This window comes from Typopeltis vanoorti, chromosome 10, assembly GCF_054136105.1.
Source record: "Typopeltis vanoorti isolate ZY-2024b chromosome 10, IOZ_Tvanoo_1.0, whole genome shotgun sequence".
In the NCBI taxonomy this organism is placed as follows: domain Eukaryota; kingdom Metazoa; phylum Arthropoda; class Arachnida; order Uropygi; family Thelyphonidae; genus Typopeltis; species Typopeltis vanoorti.
In genome coordinates, this window is record NC_143558.1 from 76178011 (window position 1) to 76204570 (window position 26560).

Below are 26560 nucleotides of genomic sequence, written 5' to 3' on the forward strand. Positions count from 1 at the left end.
CAGACCGTCACTCTGCCCTCATAGGATTATTCCATAGAACCCCCCTCCCACACACACACACACAATCATTGTCACTTGCCTCCGAATAAAGACTGCACATCATATTCTGTTATGATAAGAAGTCCACCTGCTTATTATTACATTGACATGTAGGGATAAGGAGATGGTTGTGCTTCTATATAAGGCATTGGTCAGACCACATATGGCCTTTTGTGCTTAGATTTGGTCACCTAGTTTTCATTGTGATGTGGAAATTCTAGAGCAGGGGTCTTTAACGCCACCACTTCTTCATCCCCACGGAATCAAGGTGTCCTTATTATTTGGCCTTATATAGGGGAACAATAACCTTTCTATTGATGTTTGTTAGTGTGTTCTTCAACTACCACATAATCTAATGTACATTTTGGTTACCTTTGTAATGCTCTCTAAACTTCAATTCCATATTTACAATCACCCCCAAGTCCCTGGCCTCATCAGTATAGTACACAGCATCTCTTCCCAAAGTATCACCTCCCCCTCCCACACACACACTTTTAGCTTCACTTTAGGAAGGACATATGTAACAGATGTATACATGGTTAGAGAGTCTTGCATTTATTTCACAATAGCATTTCGGAAAATGTTATTGTGAAAGACATCAAATCTGCTACCCAGTGTTGTTGAAAGATCATGAGGCAGTCATTTGGGTGATGTACTGAGGACTTCTGTGAGGAAAGGATATATGCAGACCCGCAAGGTAAAGGATTATGAAAGCTCAGAAAATAAGCCTGGAGCACAGAGCACAAACTTGAAATGAGGAATTAGGTAGAAACAACATCAGTGCTGCCTGTTCAAGAAACTAACTAGTCAAGAAATAAGTAATAGTAGCAGTGTCTGAATATATTCCAAAGATCAGGACTTTGAAGAAGGTGGGCATTAAATGGATGAATTTAAAACAAAGCATACAATACTGAAAATGGAGCTAGGATGATATAATAGTTGATTCAAATGGAGGGATGTGCTAATCACAGCTGAGAATTACCAATACTCCCCCCCCCCAAATCTTGGTTACAAAGTATACTATAATCGACAATTACATTCTTGTTTTAATCCTTTACTCAAACATGTGCAAACAAAAGTAAGTATGCATATGAAATCTTTTTCACCACTATGCTACTTGTACATGTTGTAGGTAGATGATTTCACCTCAATCTTCTTGTACACCACACTTTTCACCCAATGTATCATATGTACTAGCCAAAAGAATCATCTCTCACTTTTCCCTCTCTGCAACCCTATGACATCTCTAGTTTTCTGGTCTCTGGAATGTTAACTATGAAGAAAAGTTGAGATGATTCAGTTTGCAAAAAAAGAGGTGGTATGATAGAGACAAGTTGGTAAGGGGTTGTTATGGGATTAATGTTAAAGAGGTTTTTCATAAAATAGTGGAAAGATGGGGGGGGGGAGAGAACAAGAGGTCATCCATGGAAGCTGTATAAGGAAGATGTGAGCAAGACACTGAGAAGCAAGTTTTTTGCATAGAGAGCTGAATAATTGGAATGCTGCATTACCTGAGAGTGTGATGTCTGCAGAGAATTTGAATATATTTAAAGAGCAGTATGATGAGCTGTGTGTATGATAAAGGGACCTCCCACAATGATTCTTGACTTCATGTGAGTATTCGGATAATAACAACAATATATTGCTCTCCATCATTCTCAAGTAGTTCTGAATTTACTGGGAAAGATCAGTAAAGTCCAATGCATACTGTGCTATTATTTAGGTGGTTTCATGTGACTCTGATGCACGATTGTAATCATATGCTGACTGGGTTTCATATTCATAGAATTTAGTGAAAAGACAACTATATTTTGAGAGGGGATAAAAAAAAAAGTGGTGAAACAGACGAATGACTCTTTGCAGTTCACATTCCATAGGGATTCACCCTACAACCATACTTTCTCAGTCCCTCTGATTATTATCCAGACTCAGACCTTGAATGAGAAAGGAATGGGAGGCATATGAGGAATTAAGTTTTTTCTTTTTTTAATCTCATCTGTGAAAGTTTGTGAACTGATCATGCATTAGTATCATGGTTGGCTAAAGGTTACATAACTGAAAACTCTGCTTTAGAGATCAGGTATGAAGCTTTCTCAAACCACTTCACTTCCTTAGTAAGGTGCCTTTGTGCATCGCTGTATCATCTTTGTTGACTACCATCTAAAGGTATTCAGAGATATTATGCCTGTAGCAAGATTTGTGCCCAACCTATTGGTTAGAAAGTAGAAGTAGCTATTTACTTAGCCTGGTTGGCTGACTGAATAACTCAATGTAAATAACTGTAAAAAGTAAAATATACTTACTTTTTAATTATACTTGTACAAAGGAAATTATACTTGACAAGAAATTATATTCTTGTTTAATTCTTTATCCAAATATAAGCAAAGAACATTTTTGCATAAAGTATCTTCATGACCAGGCTACTTATATAGAAGCTGGCTACACAACAGTTGCCTTAATATCCCATAATGCAAAATCAGACTGGTTTCAACCTTTATTGAAGTCTCATCAGCAGGAGGCGCATTCAAGATACCATGGTTAAATTAATACAGATTTCATATATTTTTCATATACAAGTAGCAAAAAGGCATATCACCTTACCTTATTATTAAAATACTCTGGGTCAGAGATAGTTGTTGAAAGATTTTTTTCAAGTATAATTTACTTTTGCCACCAAGCAAGAAATCTTTCAATAAGCATATCTGATCCAATCGTAAGCAGACAAATGTGAAATGGTAATGACTCTTCTGATAATGTATAACAATATACATGTACGAAATGTGGTGTGCTTTGCATTATGGGATACTAATGCACCTTCCAATTGAGGATTTTCCTCCAAATTACTCTGTTATCTCTCAAGACCCCAATATTATCAGATCTTATATTTTTTTTTTCTAAGGCACTTTTTGCTGTATTGTTTTACCTAGGTCTTGGTCTTCCTCTGTATCTTTTCTCTGGTTTTGCTAATCCTTCCTCTCCCATGATGTTTAAATGACCATACCACCCGAGAATGGCTCTGATAACACATTCCAGAATGCTAACAATGTTAAGTTCTTTCCTAGTATCCTCATTTGTAAATATGATACCTGTTCACTCCCCTAATCTTTCTCAGTATTCTCATATATTGTTATAAAGCTAGTTTAGTGTTTTGATTAATTTCTCTCTCATTTAATATATAAATTTATTCATTGACTTCCTACCATACCATACCAGCTTTGCTAATTCTGTTGTTTATTTCCATATTTAATTTGGAAATGGTGAATTAATGAATGTTGAAAAACACTAACAACAGGGATAGGAAGTTGTTATACAGGAAAACCTCGCTTAATGCAATTAATTAATCCATCAATTAATGTGGACTAAGTGAAATTGTGTTAAGCAAATACAATAAACAATAGGAATAATTATAATTCATCCATTGATTAGCATAAATTTGGGAAAAAAATTACAGTATAAGCTACATTAGAGGATAAAATCTTCAAAGTTAATAAAAATCAAATTTCATTAGCATACTCAATGTCATTGAAAACTAGCTCAAGTTCTTTTGCAGTTAGCTTCTTAGTCGTAACGTTCTCTTCTTGTTTGCACTCCTTATCTTCTTCTTCATATGCACGCTGTTCTTCTAGTTGAAGGAGATCATTCTCGCTTAAATGTTCTGAATGGGAATTTAGCAACTTTCTCCCATCTTTATTATCCAGTTCATTACAAAATCCAAGTTCTTTTCCAATTGTGCTGATTTCCTCAATAATATTAGATCTTGGATTTTGTGCACAATAAACGATAGGCTTGGGTTTAAAGTCACTTTCTGCATTGCCTCATAATAAAAGCGTATGATGATCTTTAGTATCCTGATTGAGATGCTTCAGTTTTAGCTAGGAAAGCTTTTGATAGCATACGCTTCCAAAAGAGACCAATTTGCCGATCTTCATAATCACCCTCCTGAATTATCCTTGCAATTCTTCAACAAACTTAGCAGCAGAATCTTTATCAGCACTAGCAGATTTCCCAGTTATTCTTACGTTATGCAGTCCAGCTTGATTTTTAAAATGGTCAAACCATCTTAAACTCACAATAAAGCTTTCATATTCCTCTTGAAATTTGGTCTCTTTGAATGAGGTAAAAATATTAAGAGCTTTTGCCTGAATATTCCCTGTATACTAAGAGGTATTCTTTTTATAATAATCCTCAATCCAGAGTGATAGAAAACGCTCCATCTCGATCATTAAATGGCTTCTATTTCGGGTGATCTGCATGCTTAAAGAAGCAGTAACAACTTTTCCTTGTTCTTTGTATTCTTTGCTTTTATTTAATATAGTCCAAACTGTAGACTCGCTGTATCCCAGGTCTTGAACGAGGTTTCTTTGTACTTCTTTATCTGCATCTGGACTCTGGAAGAGGTGGAGAGGATCCAGAGTTAGATGACTAAGATTGTGTGTGGGTGTGGAATGCTTCCTTTGAGACCAGTCCAGAGTTCTGTGAGTTATGACAATAGCTTATTTAAGTTACTAAAGATATTTTATAGAATAGATGCAGAAGAGATTTTAATGGCAATCCAGTCTGTTCATTCATAAGAATGAGTGGAATAGGTTGTCAGCGGTTGTTGTGAGTGTTTTATCAGTGAACAAATTTATGAAGTGTGGTAGACATTCTGTTAATAATGGCTAGTATGGATTTCTCTTCTCATAATGGGTCTGGATTCCATTGAGATGAAATCCTGAATCATATGCAATAAATGTACAATATATTGAATACATTAATAAACATATTTGCTTATTAGGACTAGAAATTTTTTCTATACTGTTTCTGAATTTGTTTCTTAATATTCTTACTGAAGCAGTCATCCATTCATGAAAGCAGCATGAATAAAGTGAATATCCGTTTATAGTTCCAGCTGAGTATTACTTGAACAGAACATGGAATCACAGGTCAGATTAGTTTTTAACAACTAATAAATGTGTTAAATAAATATTTTGATATTATTTTGATTGTAAATTGCACTGTTCAGGCCAGCCTATCAAATTTTCAACCAGAATTTCATGAGATGCTCAGATTTTGAATTTATGTGATTAGAACTTATCATTGAAAACTCATCTTTTGTTGTATTTATATGGAAAAAAATTAACAGATACATTTTGACCTTACAGATGAAGTCGAGATTTTGAAGCCAATTTTTTTATCTATCAGCCACATTGCTCAGATGGAAAATCTTAACCATTTTTGATACCATCAAAGTTTTTTAGTCCTTCAGTATCAATCCATTTCTTAAAACCCTGTGCTCCAGAGTTCTCTCTTGCTTGTGCTGCTTTTTTTACATTCTTCTATAACAGGTACACAGGAGCACTGAAGGAAATAGCAAAATGTGTTTTGCAGCAAAAGGGAACACTCACATTGGTGTTCAAAAGATAAGGATGAACTACATTTTTACCTATATATGAAAAAAATTTTCATGACTACAGCCAAATGTGGATATAAATTTATTGCCACCATACTAATAAATTATATTACACAAAAAAATGTGTTATAAATTTCATGCAACTTAAATTCCAATACTTAAATGTTTCTATCACATTTAAGTTACTTAAATGTTTCTATCACATCCCCTCTTTTTTCACCTATCAACCAACTTTTGCAATCCTGTCCTCATATCCTTCAATCTGTCCTCATAGGGAGCATTCCACAAAGCACTTACCATCTTGATAACTCAACTCTTGATTCACTCTGCCACTTCCCTATCCCCAAGAAACTCAAGTGACCAGAACTGAGAACAATAATCCAGATGAGTTTGTATCAAGGCTTCATAAAGAGGAATGATAACTCCCTTATCTCTGCTTGTTCAATAACTGTGAGCCAGGATAGCTCACAGTAATCCTGTGAGCTATCCTGGCTACTTTAGCAATATGCCCTCTAAACTTCAACTCTCTATCTTCTACTACTACTACCCTTAAATCCTTGGTTTCATCAATTTCATGGAGTACAGTTCCCTCAATGCAGTACACAGCTTGTAATCTTTGTATTCCAAAATGCATAACTTGAGACTTTTCCATATTAAATTAACATGCATTATGTTTTGCCTATACTGTTGGCCTATCTAAATCATTCTGCAAGCTCTTTACATCACCTTGATTAACTATTACTCTACCCAACTTAGCATCATCAGCACATAACTGAATATCTCCCTTCAAAATATTTCCTATGTCATTTATGTAGAAATTAAACAGCAATGGTCCAAGCACAGACCCAGTAGAACACCACTAGTCACCTGCCTTCTTCTGGATTCTGCTCCTCTATATACTACTTTTTGGTATCTGTCTGCCAGCCACCCTTTTATCCATAATGACAATTTTATATTCATCCCCATTTGTTGCAGTTTGCATAGCAGAGTTCCATGTGGTATCACATGGAACTCTGCTATGCTGGATTTTACAAACACCTTTGTAAAATCCAGCAGTATCATCGTGTAACCATTTCCTTTATCCAAGTCAGCTGTCACTCTATTATAAAAAGTTTAGATTACTAAGGCATGACCTACCCTTCACAAAGCTTTGATGCCCCTCATAGAGTATTTTATTATACACATTCTTATTATACATTCTTATACACTCATTCTTGAGTTCTATTTTTGATCAACTTTTCCAGTATGTTACCATCATTCTTTGAGATACTGATTGATCTATAATTTGTTACCACAGATTTAGATCATCTTTTATGCAAAGGAATTATTTTGCCCTTCTTCCACTCTCTTGGGACTCTTCTTGTGCTGACTTAAATTAATCAGCATAGTCAAAGGCATCACCAGTTTCCCCTTATACATTATCTTAAAATGCAAGCTGATATCCCATCCAATCTTACAACTGTATTTGCATTCATATTCTGCAGTATCCTGAGTACATACGATTCAATCTCCGTGTTCACATCAGTACTACCTCTGCCTAACAATATCTTCATTTGGATGATATACCCCCTCACAAAATGGCCACTCAGTAGCTCAATAATTCCATGTGCCTGTAAGAGGTGATGAAGAGGTAAATCTAATTATCTAAATCCTCTTTACCATCAGTACCCATTAAAATTATCTTTTCATAGCCATTCTTCCTCCTATTTGCCACAATGAAAAAACCTTTGCGATTTCCTTTGGCCTGCTTGGCTAATTTCTTCTCATAATCTGATTTTGTCTTCCTTACCATGCTGGTCACTTTTCTTGCCTGATTTTTGTACTGTTCATGAGTTAGCTGGTCACCTTTCACCTTATATACTCTCCACTACATTTTATTTATCTATTTATTTATTTATTTTTACAGCTAATGCTTAATGATACTACTCATCTGTCTAACACCTACCCAATTTACCCTACTGACATTGGAAGTTTTTTCCCACTTGGTTAGACTATAATAAATTTAGTTTAATCCTTTTATCCAAGTGTAAGCAAACAAAGTTTGCCCCTGAAGTATCTTCAGGATTGAGGCAACTCGTGGTAAACGTGGACTAAGCACTCATCACTTGCCTTATGGGAGATACTAAGACAAGTGATGAGAGCTTAGATCAGGACTGAGGCAACCACGAGTTGCCGTAGTCCTGAAGATACTTCAGGCACAAACTTTGCTTGCTTACACTTGGATAAAGGATTAAACTAAAGTTATTTACCCTACTGACCTTGGGTATACAATGTGATATTGCTTCTTCCAGATACCCTTTGATTATCTTGCATGCATTGTGAAAACATCCTTACCTTCCAGATCTTTATGCCATGGTACTGCTTCAAGCTGCTTACCATGTGTATCATAATCACTTGTCTTGTACGTCCACATGTATTCTTTTTTACTGGAATTTCCACACGTTTTGCTACTTCCCAAGGTAAGACCAGATGATCACTTTCCCCAATTGGAGGCAATGTAGCCACTTTAGTTATGGACAGGTCTTCTGATTCTATAACCAGATCAAACACACTCTCATACCCAGAGTCCCCTTCATCACAATTATCTCTCAGTAAGTGTATAAATTCCATTTCCTTCCTGCCACATGATGTTTCATCCTTCCAATTTATGTCTCCAAAACGTGTGGACAGACTTATGTGTTCATCGAACATGTTGTTTATTTTTTAACGGTACATATTAGAAGCTAATAACTGTCTACCCTTCCTGGATACACTTATCACATGTCTGCCAGATGGTTCCTTATCATTTTCAGTTTTTAGAAAACCCACACACATACAGGGAGATACTTATACAAACAATCACACCATCATCCTTCTCAACAATATGGCATTTTAAAATCGCTAACCCATAGAGCGAGAGCAATCTGTTCCAATGACAATACTCTTGCTGCTGAACTGGCTCACTTACACCACACCTCCTTGGCCAATGGCTATAATCCACATAAGATAAACAAAATACTAAATGCTCCTAAGAAACCTCTCCCACCATCCACCACAGAGAACTATAACGAAACAGTCACCATCCCATACATTAAAGGCACATCTGATAAGATTTCAAGAATTCTTAATAAACATAAACTACGCACTACATTCAGACCATGTAGCAAATTAGCAATCCTTATCTGCTCACCCAAGGACAGCATTCCCCCTTTATCACATCCAGGAGTCTACCAAGTGCCCTGCTCATGTAATCAAGACTACTACGGTCAAACAGGAAGAACTCTGAACATCCGCATCAGCGAACACAAAAGATACGTCCGGAATTATCACTATGGCAAGTCGGGCCTAGCAGACCATGCTCTCGATACCCCTGCACACAGGATCAACTGGAAAAACACAAAAGTACTACACAGAAGCTCTTACAAGTCGGAGAGATTGTTCTTAGAGGCGACAGAAGCCCTGAAACACACTCCAAATCTCAACAAATATGGCTGTATTAACTTGCCTAAGATCTGGGAGACAGTCATCTTAAGAAAAAACTAGTGGTTTTTTTTTTTTTTAGGACTCTAGTCTTATGTGATAGCTACAGTTTTTTTTTTTTTTTTTTTTTTCTTTTCAGATAGAGGGCACCAAAAATCAGGACTCTAGTCTTTGTGTTGCTGCTACAATTTTGTTTAACTAGTCTGTTGATTACACCATGTTGTTATAGTCTCGCATATTGTGACAAACTGTGTTTTTGTGCTCTGAAGATGCTGGTTATAACACCAGCGAAATATCAGCAATAAGTTAATAAATTAATTATTTACTTAGTTTCTGTGTTCTAATATATACCGTTAAAAAATAAACAATATGTCTCCAAAATTGAAGTCTCCCATAATAATTACTCGACTTGCACTCATTGTGCTAATCTGCTGATGCATGTCTCCCACATCATCCCTGGTATCTTCTGGCCTATAGCAACAACCAATTTTATATCTTGTCCTATTGGCCTCAGTCTTACCAGACTGACTCAAAAGAACTGCCATCTGCCTGACTGACTCCTATTCTTGTTACTGCAGTTCATTTGTCATCCCCTGTTGTGTCTACTGCATCCTCCCTGAAAATACAAATCCATTACATTCTCTCCATGTAACTACATCATCTGCTGTAGTCGAGTCTCACTAGTGCCTATTACTTTTGGCAAGGTGGTGCTAATCAGTGCTAAAAACTCTTCCCTCTTATTCCTGATGCTTCTAGCATTAGTATAGAGAAACTGTAACATCCATAGGCACCCAATCATCCTTAACTTAACTTAACATCCTTAACCCCAAAAAAACTCTTCCCTCTTATTCCTGATGCTTCTAGCATTAGTATATAGAAACTGTAACATCCATAGGCACCCAATCATCCTTACATCCTCAACTGACTACCCCATTTAATGTTGTTGCCTGAGAGACTAGATTCCACTTTTTTTTTTTTCATTCACACACTTGTTCACTTCATGGATGCTTTCACACACACTTGCCTGTATTTTCCCTAATTTCTTTACTTTTCCTGACTTTGTGCTTCCAATTCTCAGCAAACAAAGCTCTCTCTAGATACCTAATTCTGAATCCATTTAACTGCAGTCCATCAGCATTGCAGAAATCTTTCTGTCCATCAAACACAGGCCGTGGGTCCACAAACTCTACATCATTCCTTGTGCATTCATTCTATAGATGCAAAACAACCATCACCAAATTCAAATCTGACATAATAAAGGCCAATATCATAAAACTTTCCTCCTATCCAAATGGAAGATGTGCTATCTGGTTCCTTGCAGAGACCATCAGATGCATCTTTTCATCTGCACTTCCACCTCTCTCTCTCTCTCTCTCTTACATTCAGATGGCACCATTGATAAAGCTGACCTCTTAGCATCAACTGTTTTCCTTCAACTCCTGCATTCTGCATTGATAACCAAGGCAAATCACCTTACCAGATACTGAGTATCATAGCCTTTTTTTTTTTTTTTTTTGCAAAAAAAAAAGACATCACATAAGCACTAAACAATTTGGACACTGAAAAGTCTTCTGGCCCTAATGGCATCTCTCAAACTGTACTCAGACATTGTGCTCCAGATCTAATATCATCCTTTATTATTTCTGCAATATTCTATACTTGCTGACACTTATCCCAAACTACACACAGTTGCCATCAATCTTCTCCAAAATAACTGAGAAATATATTAACAGACAACTTCTCTACAACTTAGAGGCTCACCAGTTAATCAGTGACCAATAGTATGAAGTCTGCAATCTAGATCCACAGGTACAGGTATGACACTCTCTTCAAGCTTTGCCATCAATGCAGGATTGCCTTGGGTCTGATAAATTACCTATCCTCTTTCTCCTTATACATAAATGGTCTGTTTTTAATCACCACTAATTCTATCCACACTAATAGCTTTACTGATGATAGTACATTTTATTCATCCTACTCATTTGACAAACCATGCAACACTTAGATGGTGGAGGCAGAAGTTGTAGAGTAGGTGTCCTCCCTCCAGTGAGACACCTCCAGAGAGTCCAAGGGACTCTCTGGAGGTGTCATGTAATAATAATAATAATCCCAAGCTTCAAGATCATCTGCAACCAATGCCTTAAACACTGATCTCCATACCATCCTTCAGTGGAGGGAAGGATAACTTCAGTGACAACAAAACATCTCACAAACGGAGATCTCAGCTCATCTTTTATTACCCTTAATAATGCTTCTCCTGACATAAACACATTGCATTAGTTGATGCAAAACTTTATGCAAATCCCAAATCCACCCATCCATAGAATACTGTTCACATGTTTGGGATAGTATACCTAAACATCCCTAAAAATCCTTGATGCTTTTCTGAGGCTAACAGTTCGACTCACAGATGATCTCACATTGTTTCAACCCTCCGAATCTTTTGCAGATATTGCCATAATCACTGCTCCACTGAACTGGCAGCCATTATTCCTCCACTTTCTGTTTGGCTGTTAAAACAAAAGCAGCAGTAGCAGTGGCCAGAATCTCTTTTCAGTACAACTACAAACAAGCTGAACCTCCTCCTTCTCTTCTACTCCATCTACCTCTGTTTTCTGGAATAGTTTTTTCATAAAGTGTTTTCCAACAACTACTACCTCCAACTCTTCAAGAAAAATGTCAGTAGATTTCCTCTTTTTCAATCCTAACCTGCACTACACACATTGCAGTGATATGCTATAGGTTTGCCTTTTGTGTGAGATAAAAAAAAAGACTTACGTACTTGTACATCAGAAATAAAATGATATAGTGTAAGTCCATTATGCATTATGAAAGAAAGAGAAATCTGTCTAATAAATCTAATTTGAATATTTTTAGCAAGAAGAGTTAAAGAAGTACATTGAACTTTCAGCTGCTTCTCTGGCAAATGTTGTAAAAAACAGTACTGATGAAGAATTCCTTCTCAGATGCCACAGTCATCTTAAGGTAAGGGGAAACAGTAATAGTTAAACATTAAATAATTCAGCTAAGAAATAATAAATTATAATTCATTTCCATATTTCCATTAAGTAAGGGAGACAAGAGATCTGGGGTTGATGATGGATAGAAACCTGAAATTTAGGGGGATATATTGCAAAGGTGGCAAAGGTAACACAGAAGATTGCTGCTGATCTTATACTGATCTTATACAACGGAATGATAAAACAGTTATCATTCCGTTGTATAAGACCCTGATCAGACCACACTTGGACTATTGTTCTCAGATTTGGTCCCCCAGGATTTGAAGGGGATAAATTAACTGTGGAAAGGATACAAAGGTGGATAACAAAGATGGTTATGAGGATTGGCTGAGGGAATGTGGACTACAGAGTTTGGTGGATAGAAGAAGGAGAGGTGATATGATTGAAACTTTTAAACTGTTGAGAGGTGGTTACAGGGTTGACACTGGGGAGTTCTTTTGCTTGGTTGAACAGCGGGAAGGAGTGATGACAAGAGGCCATCCCTGGAAGTTACGAAAGGAAACTGTGAGCAAGAGGGTGAGGAGTGGTTTCTTGCATGGAGGGTGGTTGAACCATGGAATGCATTGCCTGATGGAGTGGTGAGAGCAAGAACAGCCAATGAGTTCAAGTAGTGGTATGATAGACTTTGTGTTTCTTAGTGGGAGACCTCCCCTCGATGACTCTTGATAGACTTTGTGTTTCTTAGGAAGGACCTCCCACTCCCATGATGAGTCTTTTGACTCCATGGAGGCCTGAATAATAATAATAATAATAATAATAAAATATACCAAAATATTTGGCCATTACCTATTAAAAAAAAAAAAAATATATATATATATATATATATATATGTACTGAGGTTGATTTACTCGGTTGTTAAACATATTTTTTAAAAGAATTGAATGACATAAACTGAGAGTAAAGGAAAAAGGTTTAATGGTATCACACGACTAGTTTCGGCTTTCTACAGCCTTCTTCAGGTGTTTTCATATAAGAAAAGAAAAAACATTAAACATTGAAGATAAAAACTGTGAACAGTGCAGGAAAGTCGCTATAGATATTTAACATGAAAACGTTGTATAAGTATTCAAAGCTGTTCTTTCATTGTGTGATCACAGCAGAATGGCAGTCTGGGAGGTTGTAGCTTAAATTATTATTTAAATGTACAGGGTTGAGGATGATTTCTCTAGATTCAACAATTTTTCTCTCCAATTCGTCATGGCAATGGAAAAATGTTGTTAGATCTATCCCAAAGGATTGTATGACTATGGTTTTGATCATCAGAATCAGCAGAAAAAAGGATATGGCTGGATAAAGCACTGGCACATGTTCTCTTGTAAGTGATGTTCCTCCACATGCAATTCAATAGACTTATCCGTCTGGCCAAAGGTAAGGAATGTCGCAGTCACACCATATCTTGTATACACCGGGATATTTTAGATTGTGATGGCTAGGCTTTGGACGGCTCACTAGAGAGCAGATCTTAGGAAGCAGAGTGAATAAAGTTCTAATGTTATATTTTTTGAGAACTTGAAGATATGTTTTTTAAAAACTATGGACATGATTCTCTCCTGGGTTGGCTAATTTTTGAGAGATTGAGCTTATGTATGGTATAGATATATTGCCTTTAACATTAGTCATTTCTTCAGTATGGCGACTAGGAGGATTAAAAAGGTATTTTTTAATAATTTTTTGAGAATAACCATTCAATCTGAAAGTAGATCTAAGAAAATTGGTTTCTTCATGAAGTTCATCTGGGTTGTCAAGAAGAGAACGAGCTCTATGTCCTAAAGTAGAAATAATTCCAAGTTTCTGAGAAGGGAAATGATGCGACTGACTATAGAGGTGTCGATTGGTGTGTGTAGGTTTTCTGTACATCGAAATTTTAAGTTTTTCAGAAGAACGGGTCAGTTTCACGTCCAGGAAAGGCAGGGAACCATTAGTTTCAAACTCAGCCGTGAATTGGATATTCAGGACTTGACTTGACTATTGAGATGTTCAAGAAAACCCAGGAGAGAATCATGTCCATGGCTCCAAATGAGGAAAATGTTGTCCACGTATCGTTTCCAAATTCTAAGTGCTAAGGAATAGGAAGAGATAGCTTTAACTTCAAAATCTTCCAGATAAATGTTGGCAAGTACAGGAGATAAAGGATTACCCATTGTTAGACCATGATTTTGCTTGTAGATGGCACCTTAAATCTAAAGTATCCTTGATGCAATGAGTAAGTGAGGCTAACATTTTTTTAGATAACTTATCTTTGAGTAGTGTCAGGACTTTGTCTGTAGAAGCATTTGTAAACAAGAATACTATGTCAAAGATAGCCATGATGTCATTTTCTTGAACAGTAATATCTTTAATGTATGATACAAAATCTGCAGAGTTGTTAATAAAAGACGAAGACTTGCCAGAAAAACATTTAAGGTATTTTGCGAGATATTTTGAAAGGTTGTATGTTGGTGAATCAATGCCTTCAACAACGGGATGAAGTGGGGTATTTTCCTTGATATGGATCTTGGGAACTCCATATATGTGTGGCATGAGCGGATGGAGAGAGCGAAGAAAAAGGCGAAAGTTTCTAGACAGTTCAGAAGTTGTTTTTAATAAATTGTTGGTACGATTTTGAAGTTCACGAGTGGGATCTCTCTCCAGAATTGAGTAAGTGTCACTCTGTAGTAATTCAAGCATCTTATTTTTATAATCTTCAAAGTTAAGCACAACTGTGGCATTGCCTTTATCTGCGGGAAGGATAAGTATATTTCTGTTATTTTTTAAACTCTTAAGAGCCTGTCGTTCCGATGAAGAGATGTTATCTGTGGGTGATTTAGCATTGTTAATGATAAAGATGGATTCAATATTGAGAAGTTTGCATCTTGTGAAGGAAGGAAGGAAGCAGTCTTTTCTATCTTGGTGAGGAGTGATTCTCTTGGGATAGATTTTGGAGAAGGAATAAAATTTAAACCCTTGCTGAGGATACTTTTTTCTGCATCTAAAATGATGTGAGAGGATTTATTAATTACGACTTTGTCAGGGTTGATGTGGGATTTCGAGAAATTCAGGTTATTTTGTACTCTTTTTAGTATTTAAATTTCCTAATAAGTTTTAATTTGTTGTTATATTGGATTTGGGCTGCTTGAGACTCACTATGCATACTAAAGAGATGCCAACTTTCATTGTCTGGAGAATCTTCAAGTATTTGAGATAATGTCCTTTTTTGAAGATTATAAAAATAAGATGCTTGAATCACTACAGAGTGACACTTACTCAGTTCTTGAGAGAGATCCAACTAGTGAACTTCAAAATCGCCAACAATTTATTAAAAACAACTTCTGAACTGTCTAGAAACATTCGCCTTTCTCTTTGCTTTCTCCATCCGCTCATGCCACGCATATATGGAGTTCCCAAGATCCACAAGGAAAATACCCCACTTCATCCATTGTTGAAGGCATTGATTCACTAACATACAACCTTTCAAAATATCTCGCAAAATACCTCAAATGTTTTTCTGGCAAGTCTTCGTCTTTTATTAACAATATTATTAACAATATTTATTAACAATATCTGCAAGGAGATGTGTTTTGCATTATGGGAGATACTGAGATGGGAGTGATGTTAGCGTGCTCCACCTTTGCAACGAGTTGCCTGGTGTTGTACTACCTTACTCCAGTCCTGAAGATACTTTCAGACACAAACTTTGTTTGCTCACACTTGGATAAAGGATTAAACTAAATTTATTATAGTCTAACCAAGTGAAAAATAAACGTTCAACATCTTTCAGTTCTTGATGTGGCTAAACACTCTATACAACGTTCATATAAAAAACAGAATCAACATCTAAACCACAAATTTGATGTTCTTGATTCTACACAAATCAAGCCTTTCCAAGTTTCAGATAATTGGGTCGTCTATGTGTCTGGTCACCCTTTAATGAGTAGTTAAATACTCATCCTCACAAAAGGACATGATTTTGCTATAGTCCCTAAAAAGATTCTGTATTTAGATTTCCTGGTTAACATCGAATGGAACTTTAGTCATCTCTCCAGTAAAAGGGCTAATTCTCTCTGCCTAGAAGTTGCTTCTATGCTACTTAAAGCCAAGCTTCCTCCTTCCAACATATCTCCTTCCGAAAAGAAAGCACTACATTTCTTAAGAAGCAACAGTCACCTTGTTATCACTAAAGCAGACAAAGGAAAAGCAACAGTAATTATGGATTCTTCAAACTATAGAAAGAAAATTCCTCTTTTACTTCGAAATTGCTCAACATATGAAGAACTTGATAACGATCCCACCAACAAGCAACTGAAGAAATTAAATTCCCTTCTAGATGAGGTGATAAGTTTGGATGTAGACACGATAGAAAGGTTAAAAACACATTTTGCAAGACCTCCTTGATTTTATGGTCTACCTAAAATCCACAAGACAGATATTCCTCTTCGTCCTATAGTGGACTGTATTGATTCACCTACTTATCGCATAGCCAAATATTTAGTGAAATTGAAATCACATGTAGGCAAATCACTCTTTTTTGAAAAACTCGGATTTCCTAAATAAATTAAAAAATATCTCATTACAACCTACCAATCTTATGGTGAGCTTCGATGTAGAATCTCTGTATACTAATGTACCTCTCTAATGAGACTTTACGATTACTTGCTGACATCTTCCCACAAGATATAAAATTATTCGATTTCATGATGCACTGGATATTTCTTGTGTCAAAATAAATTCTACAACCAAGTAGAAGGAACGCCCATGGGAAGTCCACTTTTACCTGCTCTAGCCAACTTTTATTTGGAACATCTAGAAGACGTCCTGTTTTCATCTATATTCCCTCAACCATCCTCTTGGGTGAGATATATAGACGACATCTTTTCGGTGTGACCTCATAACAGAGATTCCTTACCTTCCTTTTTAGCCAGAATCAGTTCCTTATATCTTCATATTAAGTTTACCATGGAGATTGAAAAAAGGCAACAAGTTATCGTTTTTAGATATCCTCCTCATCTGTTCCCCTTCAGGTATTCTAACAACAACAGTTTACAGAAAACCCACTTTTACTGGACGTTGTATTCTCAAACAATCTGCTCATCATCCTTATCAAAAAACAGGCATCATAAAATGTTTAATCCGACGAGCTAGAACTAATTGTTCTCATGAATTACAGAAAGAACTTTCAACTATCAAACATCACATGAAATTAAATGACTTCTCCGAAAAAAGTACACAACATCTGTTCGATTCCTACAATCCAATCCAGAACAACAAAGAATCAAGACGTCGAGTTCCAATTCCATATATTTCCAGGATTTCAGGACCAATTTCAAGAATTCTGAAGAAATGTGATTTAACACCACTTATATCCCTATTAACAAAATATCCACCTATTTCCCCTCTTCTAAAGATAAACTCTCAACTATGTCATTGCAAAGTTCCTTATAACTGCAATCTGTCCTCCTTTGGACAAACAGGACGCTCTATAGAAAAAAGACATCAATCATACATTCTGCACAACAAACCCGATAAGTCTGGATTGGCTCAGCACGGGATAGAGACAAGCCACAACATCCCCTGGTCCAAGACTTGCCTTCTACACAGATGTCGCTATAAATTCAAATGCCTATTCAAAGAGAGTGCTGAGGCCTTACTTCATTGCCCTAACTTGAATCGAAATGACTGTATATCCTTATCAAAAATATGGAAAAGTTTAATCCGGATAACACATTAATTTTTTTTTTTAATTGAGACTTTTAATTCCTACATTAGTCTAATGTTATTTATAAATTAAGATTATTATATGAAATTATGAATTAATACCTATAATTTAGCCATCACTCTGATGAAATTTTTCCTCTCTTGAATGCTTAGCAATGTAACATCATGCGGCTCGTTCTACTTTTGAATGATCAATTGTTGGTATTCCACCTTGTTAAAAACTGTTCCTGTGTAAACAGTCTGAAACTGAAGATAGTCTCTCAGTTTCAGACTGAAATATTTGGCAAATATTAAAATATTCTTGTGTTAACGTGTCTATAATTCCTAATTATAATGTCACAAGTGTCTCTCAAGAATAAAGTCATCGTTACATCCAAAATCCGTAGCCTCATGAATTTCTTGCAGTGCATAACCATACACTTTGCCACACTGAACTGGCAATCATTATCCTTTGTCCACTTATACCACATTCATGCATCTGCTTAAATTATTCTGCATCTCTCTAAATCACTTTTATTTATTATTGCCCTTCCCAGTTTAGCATTAGCAAACAACAGAATCATAACTAATACCAATTAGTGTACACGTTCAACAGTAGCAGCAGAAGTCCAAGTCCCGAGCCTCGTGGCACACACCACTGGTCCCCAACTCTCTCTCTCTCTTTGATTCTACTCCACCATATACTACTCTTTGATGTGTGTGTGTGCGTGCGCATGTGTGCATGCGTGCGTGCTTATTAGCTGCCGTGTTATCCATGCCATCGGCTTCATATCTATTCCTGTTTTCTCGAATTACATCCAGTAGTCCTGTCAGCAATATGTGCTGATTAAGCAGTCTGAAATGAGTCAGAGAGTGAGGAAAAAATTCAAATGAACTGGCATGGTTAGTAATCATGCACACAAGAAAGAATGTAACTATGAATAGGATCTTCAAGTGCATGATAGTGATCTGAAAGAGGTAAGTGAATGGGAAAGGTGCTTCATTAGTAAGAGGTAGAAAGGAAATGAAGCATGGGAAGAAACAAAAGAAGATACAAAGAAGCAGACATGAGTGAAAAAAGGATATGGTGATTTACAGCGATTCCATGGTTAAGAGTCAAAAAACAGTTCAATTTCACAGTTGAAAATTTGTGATGTCATGAAGGCCATAAGCAAGAACACAGGTGGAAGAAATTATTATGCTGTTTACAATGAATGATCTGAATGTACGAGAGAAGATATGAAAAATATATTTAATAAAAAGCAATAGAGTCAAGAATGCGAATTTGTTTTGTTGCCAAGATATGATACAAGTGAACTGAGATGAAGAGCTGTGGTTGTAAATGATTTAACCTGCTGACCACACATGAGAAATGGCATGCATTATGTTGATGTATTGATTATGTTTGAAAGGGTACTTGCAAGCTGGATTACACTTAAATGGATTTGGAGTTGGGTACTTGAGTTATTGTTTTGTGAAAAAGCAAATGTAAATTGGCAAAGAAATAAAATGTTTGGGCAGCTGCATGAGAGCCTGAATGTACACATTAAGATGAGATGTCTAAATTGTGACTGTGATGATGAAGAGAGTAAAATTATAAAAATTATATCTTGTTCAGGATAACTCCAAGAATGCAGGCCTAGTTTTGTCAGTCCAAAAAAAACTGATGACTACAGCAGTAAAATAGGGAATTTTGTTGAGGAATCAACTCAGACTGCTTCTTTGAACCAGTCAGGTTTTAACATGTCTTTTTGTAAAATCCATCAACCTGATGGATGAACATCCAATGAACATCCACCAGTACTCAGAGTGTCAGTAATAAAGATGATGAGTTGTTAGCATTGGAAAGCCAGGGGGAACAGAAGTTATTAAAATTAATGAGACCTGGTTGAAAGAAAAAGATGGTATCCTAACAAGAAGGAATGTGATGGATATAGTGTGCAAAGGATGAGGGAAGGACAGCAGGATAAGAAAGGCAGGGAAGTATTGCTAATGAATATATTATTATTATTATTATTATTATTATACAGGTATCTCTAAGGAAGACTCATCATGGGAGGTCATTATTCACACAACATTGATTATAGCTTTCCTTAAACTCATTCACTGACGAAGCTTACAACCAGCTCTGACAACCCATTTGCCACCAAAGCAAAAATTCTAGTCCTAACACCCTTGCTAACCATGCTTTTACACAATTTCCATGGGTGATCTCCCTTGTTTTTTTCCTTCCTTTCATGTACTGAAAAAAGTCTTCATGCCAATCCTATAAAACCCCTTTAATAACTTATATGCTTCTATCATGTTTCCTCTTTTTCACCTATCAGCTCGTTTTTGAAGTCTGCAGATCATCAGTTTATTCTCATAGGGACATTCCATAGACTTGCCACAATCTTTTTTACTTGCCTCTGGATCCTCTCCACTATTTCTTCATCCCCACAGAATCCAGGTTTCTTTATTATGTGGCCTTATATAGAGGAACAGTAATGTCTATCTCTGCTTGTTATTGTCAGCAAACAATATTTGAATTGTCAGCAAACAACCATGTAATCTGATGTGATTTGTTGGCTACTACACAATATGCCCTCTAAATTTCAAATCCCTGCCCATAATCACCCTTAAGTCCATGGCCTCATCAGCTTCCTGTAGTTCAGTTATATCAGTATAGTACACAGCTTTTGATTCTCTTCTTCCTATAGCATATCACCTTACACTTGGCCACATTAAACTGACAGCCATTTATCTTTGTCCATACTGCTAGTCTTTTTAAGTCTTCCTGCAGATCTCTACATTCATTTATTATTATTATTATTCAGGCCTCCATGGAGTCAAAAGACTCATCATTGGAGGTCCTTCCTAAGAACATAAAGTCTGTCAAGACTCATCGAGGGGAGGTCCCCCCTAAGAAACACAAAGTCTATCATACCACTCCTTAAACTCATTGACCGTTCTCACTCTCACCATTCCATCAGGCAATGCATTCCACGGTTCAACCACCCTCCACGCAAAGAAACCACTCTTTCGTAACTTCCAGGGATGGCCTCTCGTCATCATTCCTTCCCACTGTTCAACCAAGCAAAAGAACTCCCCAGTATCAACCCTGTAACCACCTCTCAACAGTTTAAAAGTCTCAATCATATCACCTCTCCTTCTTCTATCTACCAAACTCTGCAGTCACATTCCCTCAGCCGATCCTCATAACCAAAATTGTACAGTCCTGAAATCATCTTTGTCATCCGTCTTTGTATCCTTTCCACAGTTAATTTATCCCCTTCAAATCCTGGGGACCAAATCTGAGAACAATAGTCTAAGTGTAGTCTGATCAGAGACTTATTCAATGGAATGATAACCCTTTCATCTCTGCAGGTCAGTGTCCTTCTCATAATTGCAGCAATCCTCTGTGTTACCTTCACCAACTTTGCAATATGTCCCCTAAATTTCAGGTTTCTATCAATCATCAACCCCGGATCTCTTGTCTCCCCTACTTCCTCCAGTGTAACTCCTCCCATAGAGTATGCAGCATCCCATCGATGTTTCCCAAACCTCAAGACCTTACATTTTGTTGCATTAAACTGATACCCCCATTCATTTGCCCATCTATCTAGTTTATTCAAATCCTCTTGCAGGGCTACCACATCTGCACTATTACTAATAATCCTTCCCAGCTTTGCATCATCTGCAAACAACTGAATATCCCCTTGCAATCCACTGGCAATGTCATTGATATAAAGGTTAAACAATATAGGTCCTAGTACTGAGCCCTGTGGGACCCCACTTGTAACCCTCTGCCTCCTTGAAACTGCTCCACCATACACAACTCTCTGATACCTATCAGACTGCCAATCCTGAATCCATTTGACCAATCTGACATCCAGACCCATGTACTGCAACTTAAATATCAGCTTATCATGTGGCACCCTGTCAAATGCCTTCGTTAAGTCTAAGAAAATTGCAGTATATGCTTTTCCCTCATCTAATGTTCTTGTAACTTTATTATAAAAGGCTAGCATATTGCTAAAACAAGAGTGCCCTTTCACAAATCCATGTTGAATCTCACAGATAACATTACCCTCATCTGCCCAATGCTGTATGTGGTCTCTCACTACTTTCTCCAAGTTCTTAACAACTACTGATGACACACAGACTGGCCTATAATTAGACACTTCCTGTCTGTTACCACACAGGGATGTGGTAACAGACTGGAAATTTATTTACCATTGCCCTTTTTAGTTTAAAATTGTCAGCAAACAATTGAATATTTCCTTTCAAATCATTTCCTATATTGATATACAAATTAAACAACAGATGACTAAATCCTTAGCCCTGTGGTATACAACTGGTCACTCGCCTCCTCCTGGACTCAACTTCTCCATCAACTGCTCTCTGATATCTCTCCAACAGCCACCCTGTAATCCAGATCACCAGATTCACATCTGTCCCAATTTGCTCCAATTTATGCAAGAGATGTGGAATCTTGTCAAATGCTTCTGCAAAGTATAGCAATATCACTGAGTAGCCATTTCCCTTATCTAACTCTCCATTGTCACTTGATTATCAAAAGTAAGCAAATTACTAAGGCAAAACCTACCCTTCACAAAACTATGTTGTCCCTATAGAGTATCATATTCCTGTCCACTCAGTCCTGAATTCTGTCTTTCACCAATTTCTTCAGCACCTTAACCATCACTCCTGAGATGCAGATTGTCCTTCTACTATCTTAAAGCTACCTTTATGCAATGCGACCATGTTGCCCCCTTTTCATTCCATTGGCATCTTCCCAGTATTGAGGCTTAACAGCTTGGTTTCTTGATGTGAGAATAATCTATATTCTCCCATCAGGCAATGTTATATGCAGCACCATTTTGCAGGTACATCCCTGTAAAATGCTCACTATTTGGTTTGCTTCTTTTTACCTCCCACCATCAGTACTTTTTAAAGTCGTTTTTCCACAGTCATTCTTTCTTTTACTTGCCACATAGTGAAAGAATTCTTTTGGATTTCTAGCTAGCTTTCCCTTCTTACGTGCATCTTGTGCTTCTCATCACCTTTCTCTTTGAATTTCTTCCACAACTTTTTTTTTTTTGTAGCTTCCTCTTAACCCTGTGGAGGTTGTAGCTGATCTGACAGATACGGACAAATTGTTTTAATATAAATATTCTTACACATATCCAGTTATAGCTTGGAGGTCATGACTAGCTGTGCATACATATATTACGAGTGATATTCCACACTGTTTATGCCATCAGTTTAGTTTAACACGTGTTATGTAAAGGTTTGTGATATCTGATAGTAAATTGTATCTGAGAGATACTCAACTCTGATGTTAGTATAGTATTGGTTTAGTTTTTTAATTTACTGTTGAAAATGGCTGAAAAATATATCAATCGGATAATCCACCAGGTGTTGAAGAGATTCAGTGAATGTTACTTGAGTTCGATGATGGGAATGATAGAGTCGAATGTGAAAGTGAAAGTGATATTTGATAGTAAATTCTCGATGAGTCTTTGGACTCCCTGGAGGTGTCACATAATAATAATAATAATAATAATACCACGAACTCTGATGCCAATATAGTATTGGTTTAGTTGATTTTTTTTCTTTGTTTCTTTGTTCAATAATTTCTAGATTGTAACTGAAAATAAATAAACCATCATGTATTATATTTGCAGTGTTTTTTTTTTTTTTATTTATTTATTTATTTTTTTTTATTGCATTTCAGCATATACTAGTATGTATGTATCTCTCGGATACATGCAACCTAAGCTGCAATTTTTTCGACCGTGACCTCTGCAGGGTTAATGATGCTATTCATCCATCTAACTCCTACCTGATGCTGATTTCTTCAAACACCTCTTGACCACCTCACATGTACCACCATCTCTCCCCTCCAAATTCTTATGGCACTCTCAAAGCTACAGGTAATGGACAAAAAAATGGAAACTGAGCTATCGGATCACGTTATCAGTAGTTCCAATGCAGCATCTGTGATGCACCAAACACAGATGCAACTGATATGCAAATATACTCCCACCGTTCCTAGGGACATATATATAAAGGCAGAGGCTGGCCATCATTTATTGCATGTTAGAATGGAATCCAGAGAGGACCTCAGTGACTTTGAAAGGGGTGTGATTGTTGGAGCCATGCTAGAAGGTACATCTCTGACCAGAACAGCTGAAATTGCACATGTTAGTTGAGGAACAGTCTTTAAGGTTATGTCAGCATGGCAGTCAACAGGACAAACATCAGTAAAATGTAATAGTGGACGAAAGTGCTTACTCTAAGAGAGGGATGTTCGAGCATTAGTGTGCTGCACCATGAAACATAGGCAGGCTACTGCTGAGCAATTGTGTAAAAAATTCAACACTGGTCATGTTGTATTTTAACAAAACATTTCAACAAAAACTCTGCACCAGGAACTACACAGAGTTGGATATCAAGATTGGCTTGTCTTACAGAAGTCTTTGATCACTCCTGTCAATGCACGTCGTTGTGTCTAATAATGCAAAGATCACAGGCAGGGCAGTGTACTACACAACAGTGGAGGGATGTGATATGGTCTGCTGAATCCATGTTCACTTTTTGCTGGAAATAGACAAATAAGTGTGTGGCTTCAGCCGAAGATAGCTTAACAACCAGATTTCTTGTTTCCAACTGTGAAAAGCTTTGGTGGTTCTGTAATTGTCTGGGGTGCATTCTCATGGCATGCTGCCTCAGGTAATTTATCTCTCAGCAGCCCTACGAATTCCATTTCCTTCCCTTCTCTTCTAGCAACCATCCTCCTCCCCTCCCCTTCAGTCTACATCCTCATAGTTGAAATCCCCTATAATAATTGCACATTGTGCTAATTTGCCAATGAACAATACATTCTCCTTTATACCCTTTGGGTTACATATTTTACATATTATTAATTACATAATTCTAGTAGCAAGGCTTATACGTTGGTCAAACATAACTGGTAATTAGTTTACGGAATTAACAACGCATATAAAGTATATTAATTAAAGATAACTTTAATAAATAACTTCTATATTTCGACAACGTCACACTGCCATCTTCAGGAACATAAAGATATGGTATGTGCACACAGGCACTAACAAAAGCAAATGAGGAAGAAAGCAAGAAACTACTATTGTTCCTAAAGTCCTAATGGTGCCCTTTGGTGAGCTAATTTGGTTGTCTTGGCAGTTGGGCTGAAGTTCTCAAAATGTAGGTCTCCCAAATTTGGGGTAGTTTCATGCACCCAAATTTGTTAAGGTTAGGAACGTTTTTTAGAGCTGCTGAAGATTCCTTGAATAATCTTTTGTATTTAAACTTGCTGCGGTGTATTATTTTTGTTTTCTTCCAACGAATTCTATGGTGGGTATCTAAGGCATGGTCAGCCAGCCCAGAGCGGCTGTACTGGTGAAACCAGATGTAGTCTTTGTGTTCTGAAATCCTGATATTTGTTGTTCTGCCTGTTTGCCCAAAGTAGGACAATTTGCAGCTGCAAGGGACCTGGTATACACCAGGTAGGTCTAGGGGAAGTGGTTGGTCTTTGGTAGAGCAGATAAGGGATGCCAACTTTTTATATGGTCTGTAACAAGAAGTAAGGTCATATTTTCTGAGGATATTGGTTATTTTCTCAGAGGTGCCCTGGATGTAGGGGATGGTGATAGATTTGGTGTAATCTTTATTGTGGAGGGGGGGTTGTGGTTTACTGGTTTTAGTATTTTTTGGATTTTTTTGGGGGTTATAGCCATTGGCTAAGAAAGTGTTGTGGATGTGGTTTAGTTCGGTAGTTAGGGCCTTGTCATAAGAACAGATTAATTTTGCCCTGTTATATAGTGTTTTTATAACCCCATAGTGTTGTGTGTGTGGGGGGGGGATGGTGGGATTGCTGGTGAATGTATCTGCCAGTATAGGTGGTAGGTTTTCTATAAACAGAGAAAACCGAAGATCCATCAAGCTGGCGGGTGATTAAAGTGTCTAGGAAGGGGAGAGTGTTGTTTTCCTCTTTTTCTAAGGTGAACTGGACTCTGGGGTGTTGGTTGTTTAAGTGTGTTAGGAAGGAGTGGAGTGAGTCTGAGCCATGTGGCCAAATAGCGAACACATCATCCATGTAACGAAGCCAAATAGTGGGTTTTTGTGGGGCGGAGTTTAAGGCTTTCTCTTCAAAGGTCTCCATAAAGAAATTAGCCAAGGGTGGGGAAAGTGGTGAACCCATGGCTGTCCCCTCTATCTGTTTGTAGAACTTTCCTTGCAAACGAAATAGCCTGAGTTCATTGTGAACTGAAATAGGGCTGAGATATCGGGAGGAAACTTGGCTTGGATGAGCTCTAGGGTTTCTTTGAGTGGGACATTAGTGAATAGGGAGGAGACGTCAAAACTGACCATTATGTCAGTGTGTTGGAATGAGAGGTTTTCTATACTGGCTTTAAAGTGGGCTGAGTTTTTTATGTGTGATGTTGTATTGCCAGTATAGTGTGTGAGCATTTTGGCTAAATGTTTGGCTAATTTATAGCGTCAGATGATTTAGTTGTCTGGATATCTTCAACCTCATTTTGCCATATTGACGGGCCTTTCGTGCGATGCAATCTCCGTGGATGATCATAATTCTAGTAGCAAGGCTTATACGTTGGTCATACATAACTGGTAATTAGTTTACGGAATTAACAACGCATATAAAGTATATTAATTAAAGGTAACTTTAATGAATAACTTCTATATTTCCTACTTTGGCCAAACAGGCAGAACAACAAATATCAGGATTTCAGAACACAAAGACTACGTCCGGTTTCACCAGTACAGCCGCTCTGGGCTGGCAGACCATGCCTTAGATACCCACCATAGAATTCGTTGGAAGAAAACAAAAATAATACACCGCAGCAAGTTTAAATACGAAAGATTATTCAAGGAATCTTCACAGCTCTAAAAAACGTTCCTAACCTCAACAAATTTGGGTGCATGGAACTACCCCAAATTTGGGAGACCTACATTT

The 26560-nt window shown here is 37.1% G+C and overlaps 1 protein-coding gene across 1 annotated transcript in view; it reads left to right on the forward strand.

Moving 5' to 3' along the window:
- Nucleotides 1-26560, forward strand: part of LOC150102520 (uncharacterized) — a 125095-nt gene that overhangs the window by 14820 nt on the left and 83715 nt on the right. The window contains exons 2-3 of the mRNA XM_090398852.1: nt 4874-4964; nt 11768-11875. Coding sequence (XP_090254978.1) covers nt 4953-4964; nt 11768-11875 — 120 coding nt within the window. The 5' untranslated portion in view covers nt 4874-4952. The remainder of the gene's footprint in view (nt 1-4873; nt 4965-11767; nt 11876-26560) is intronic.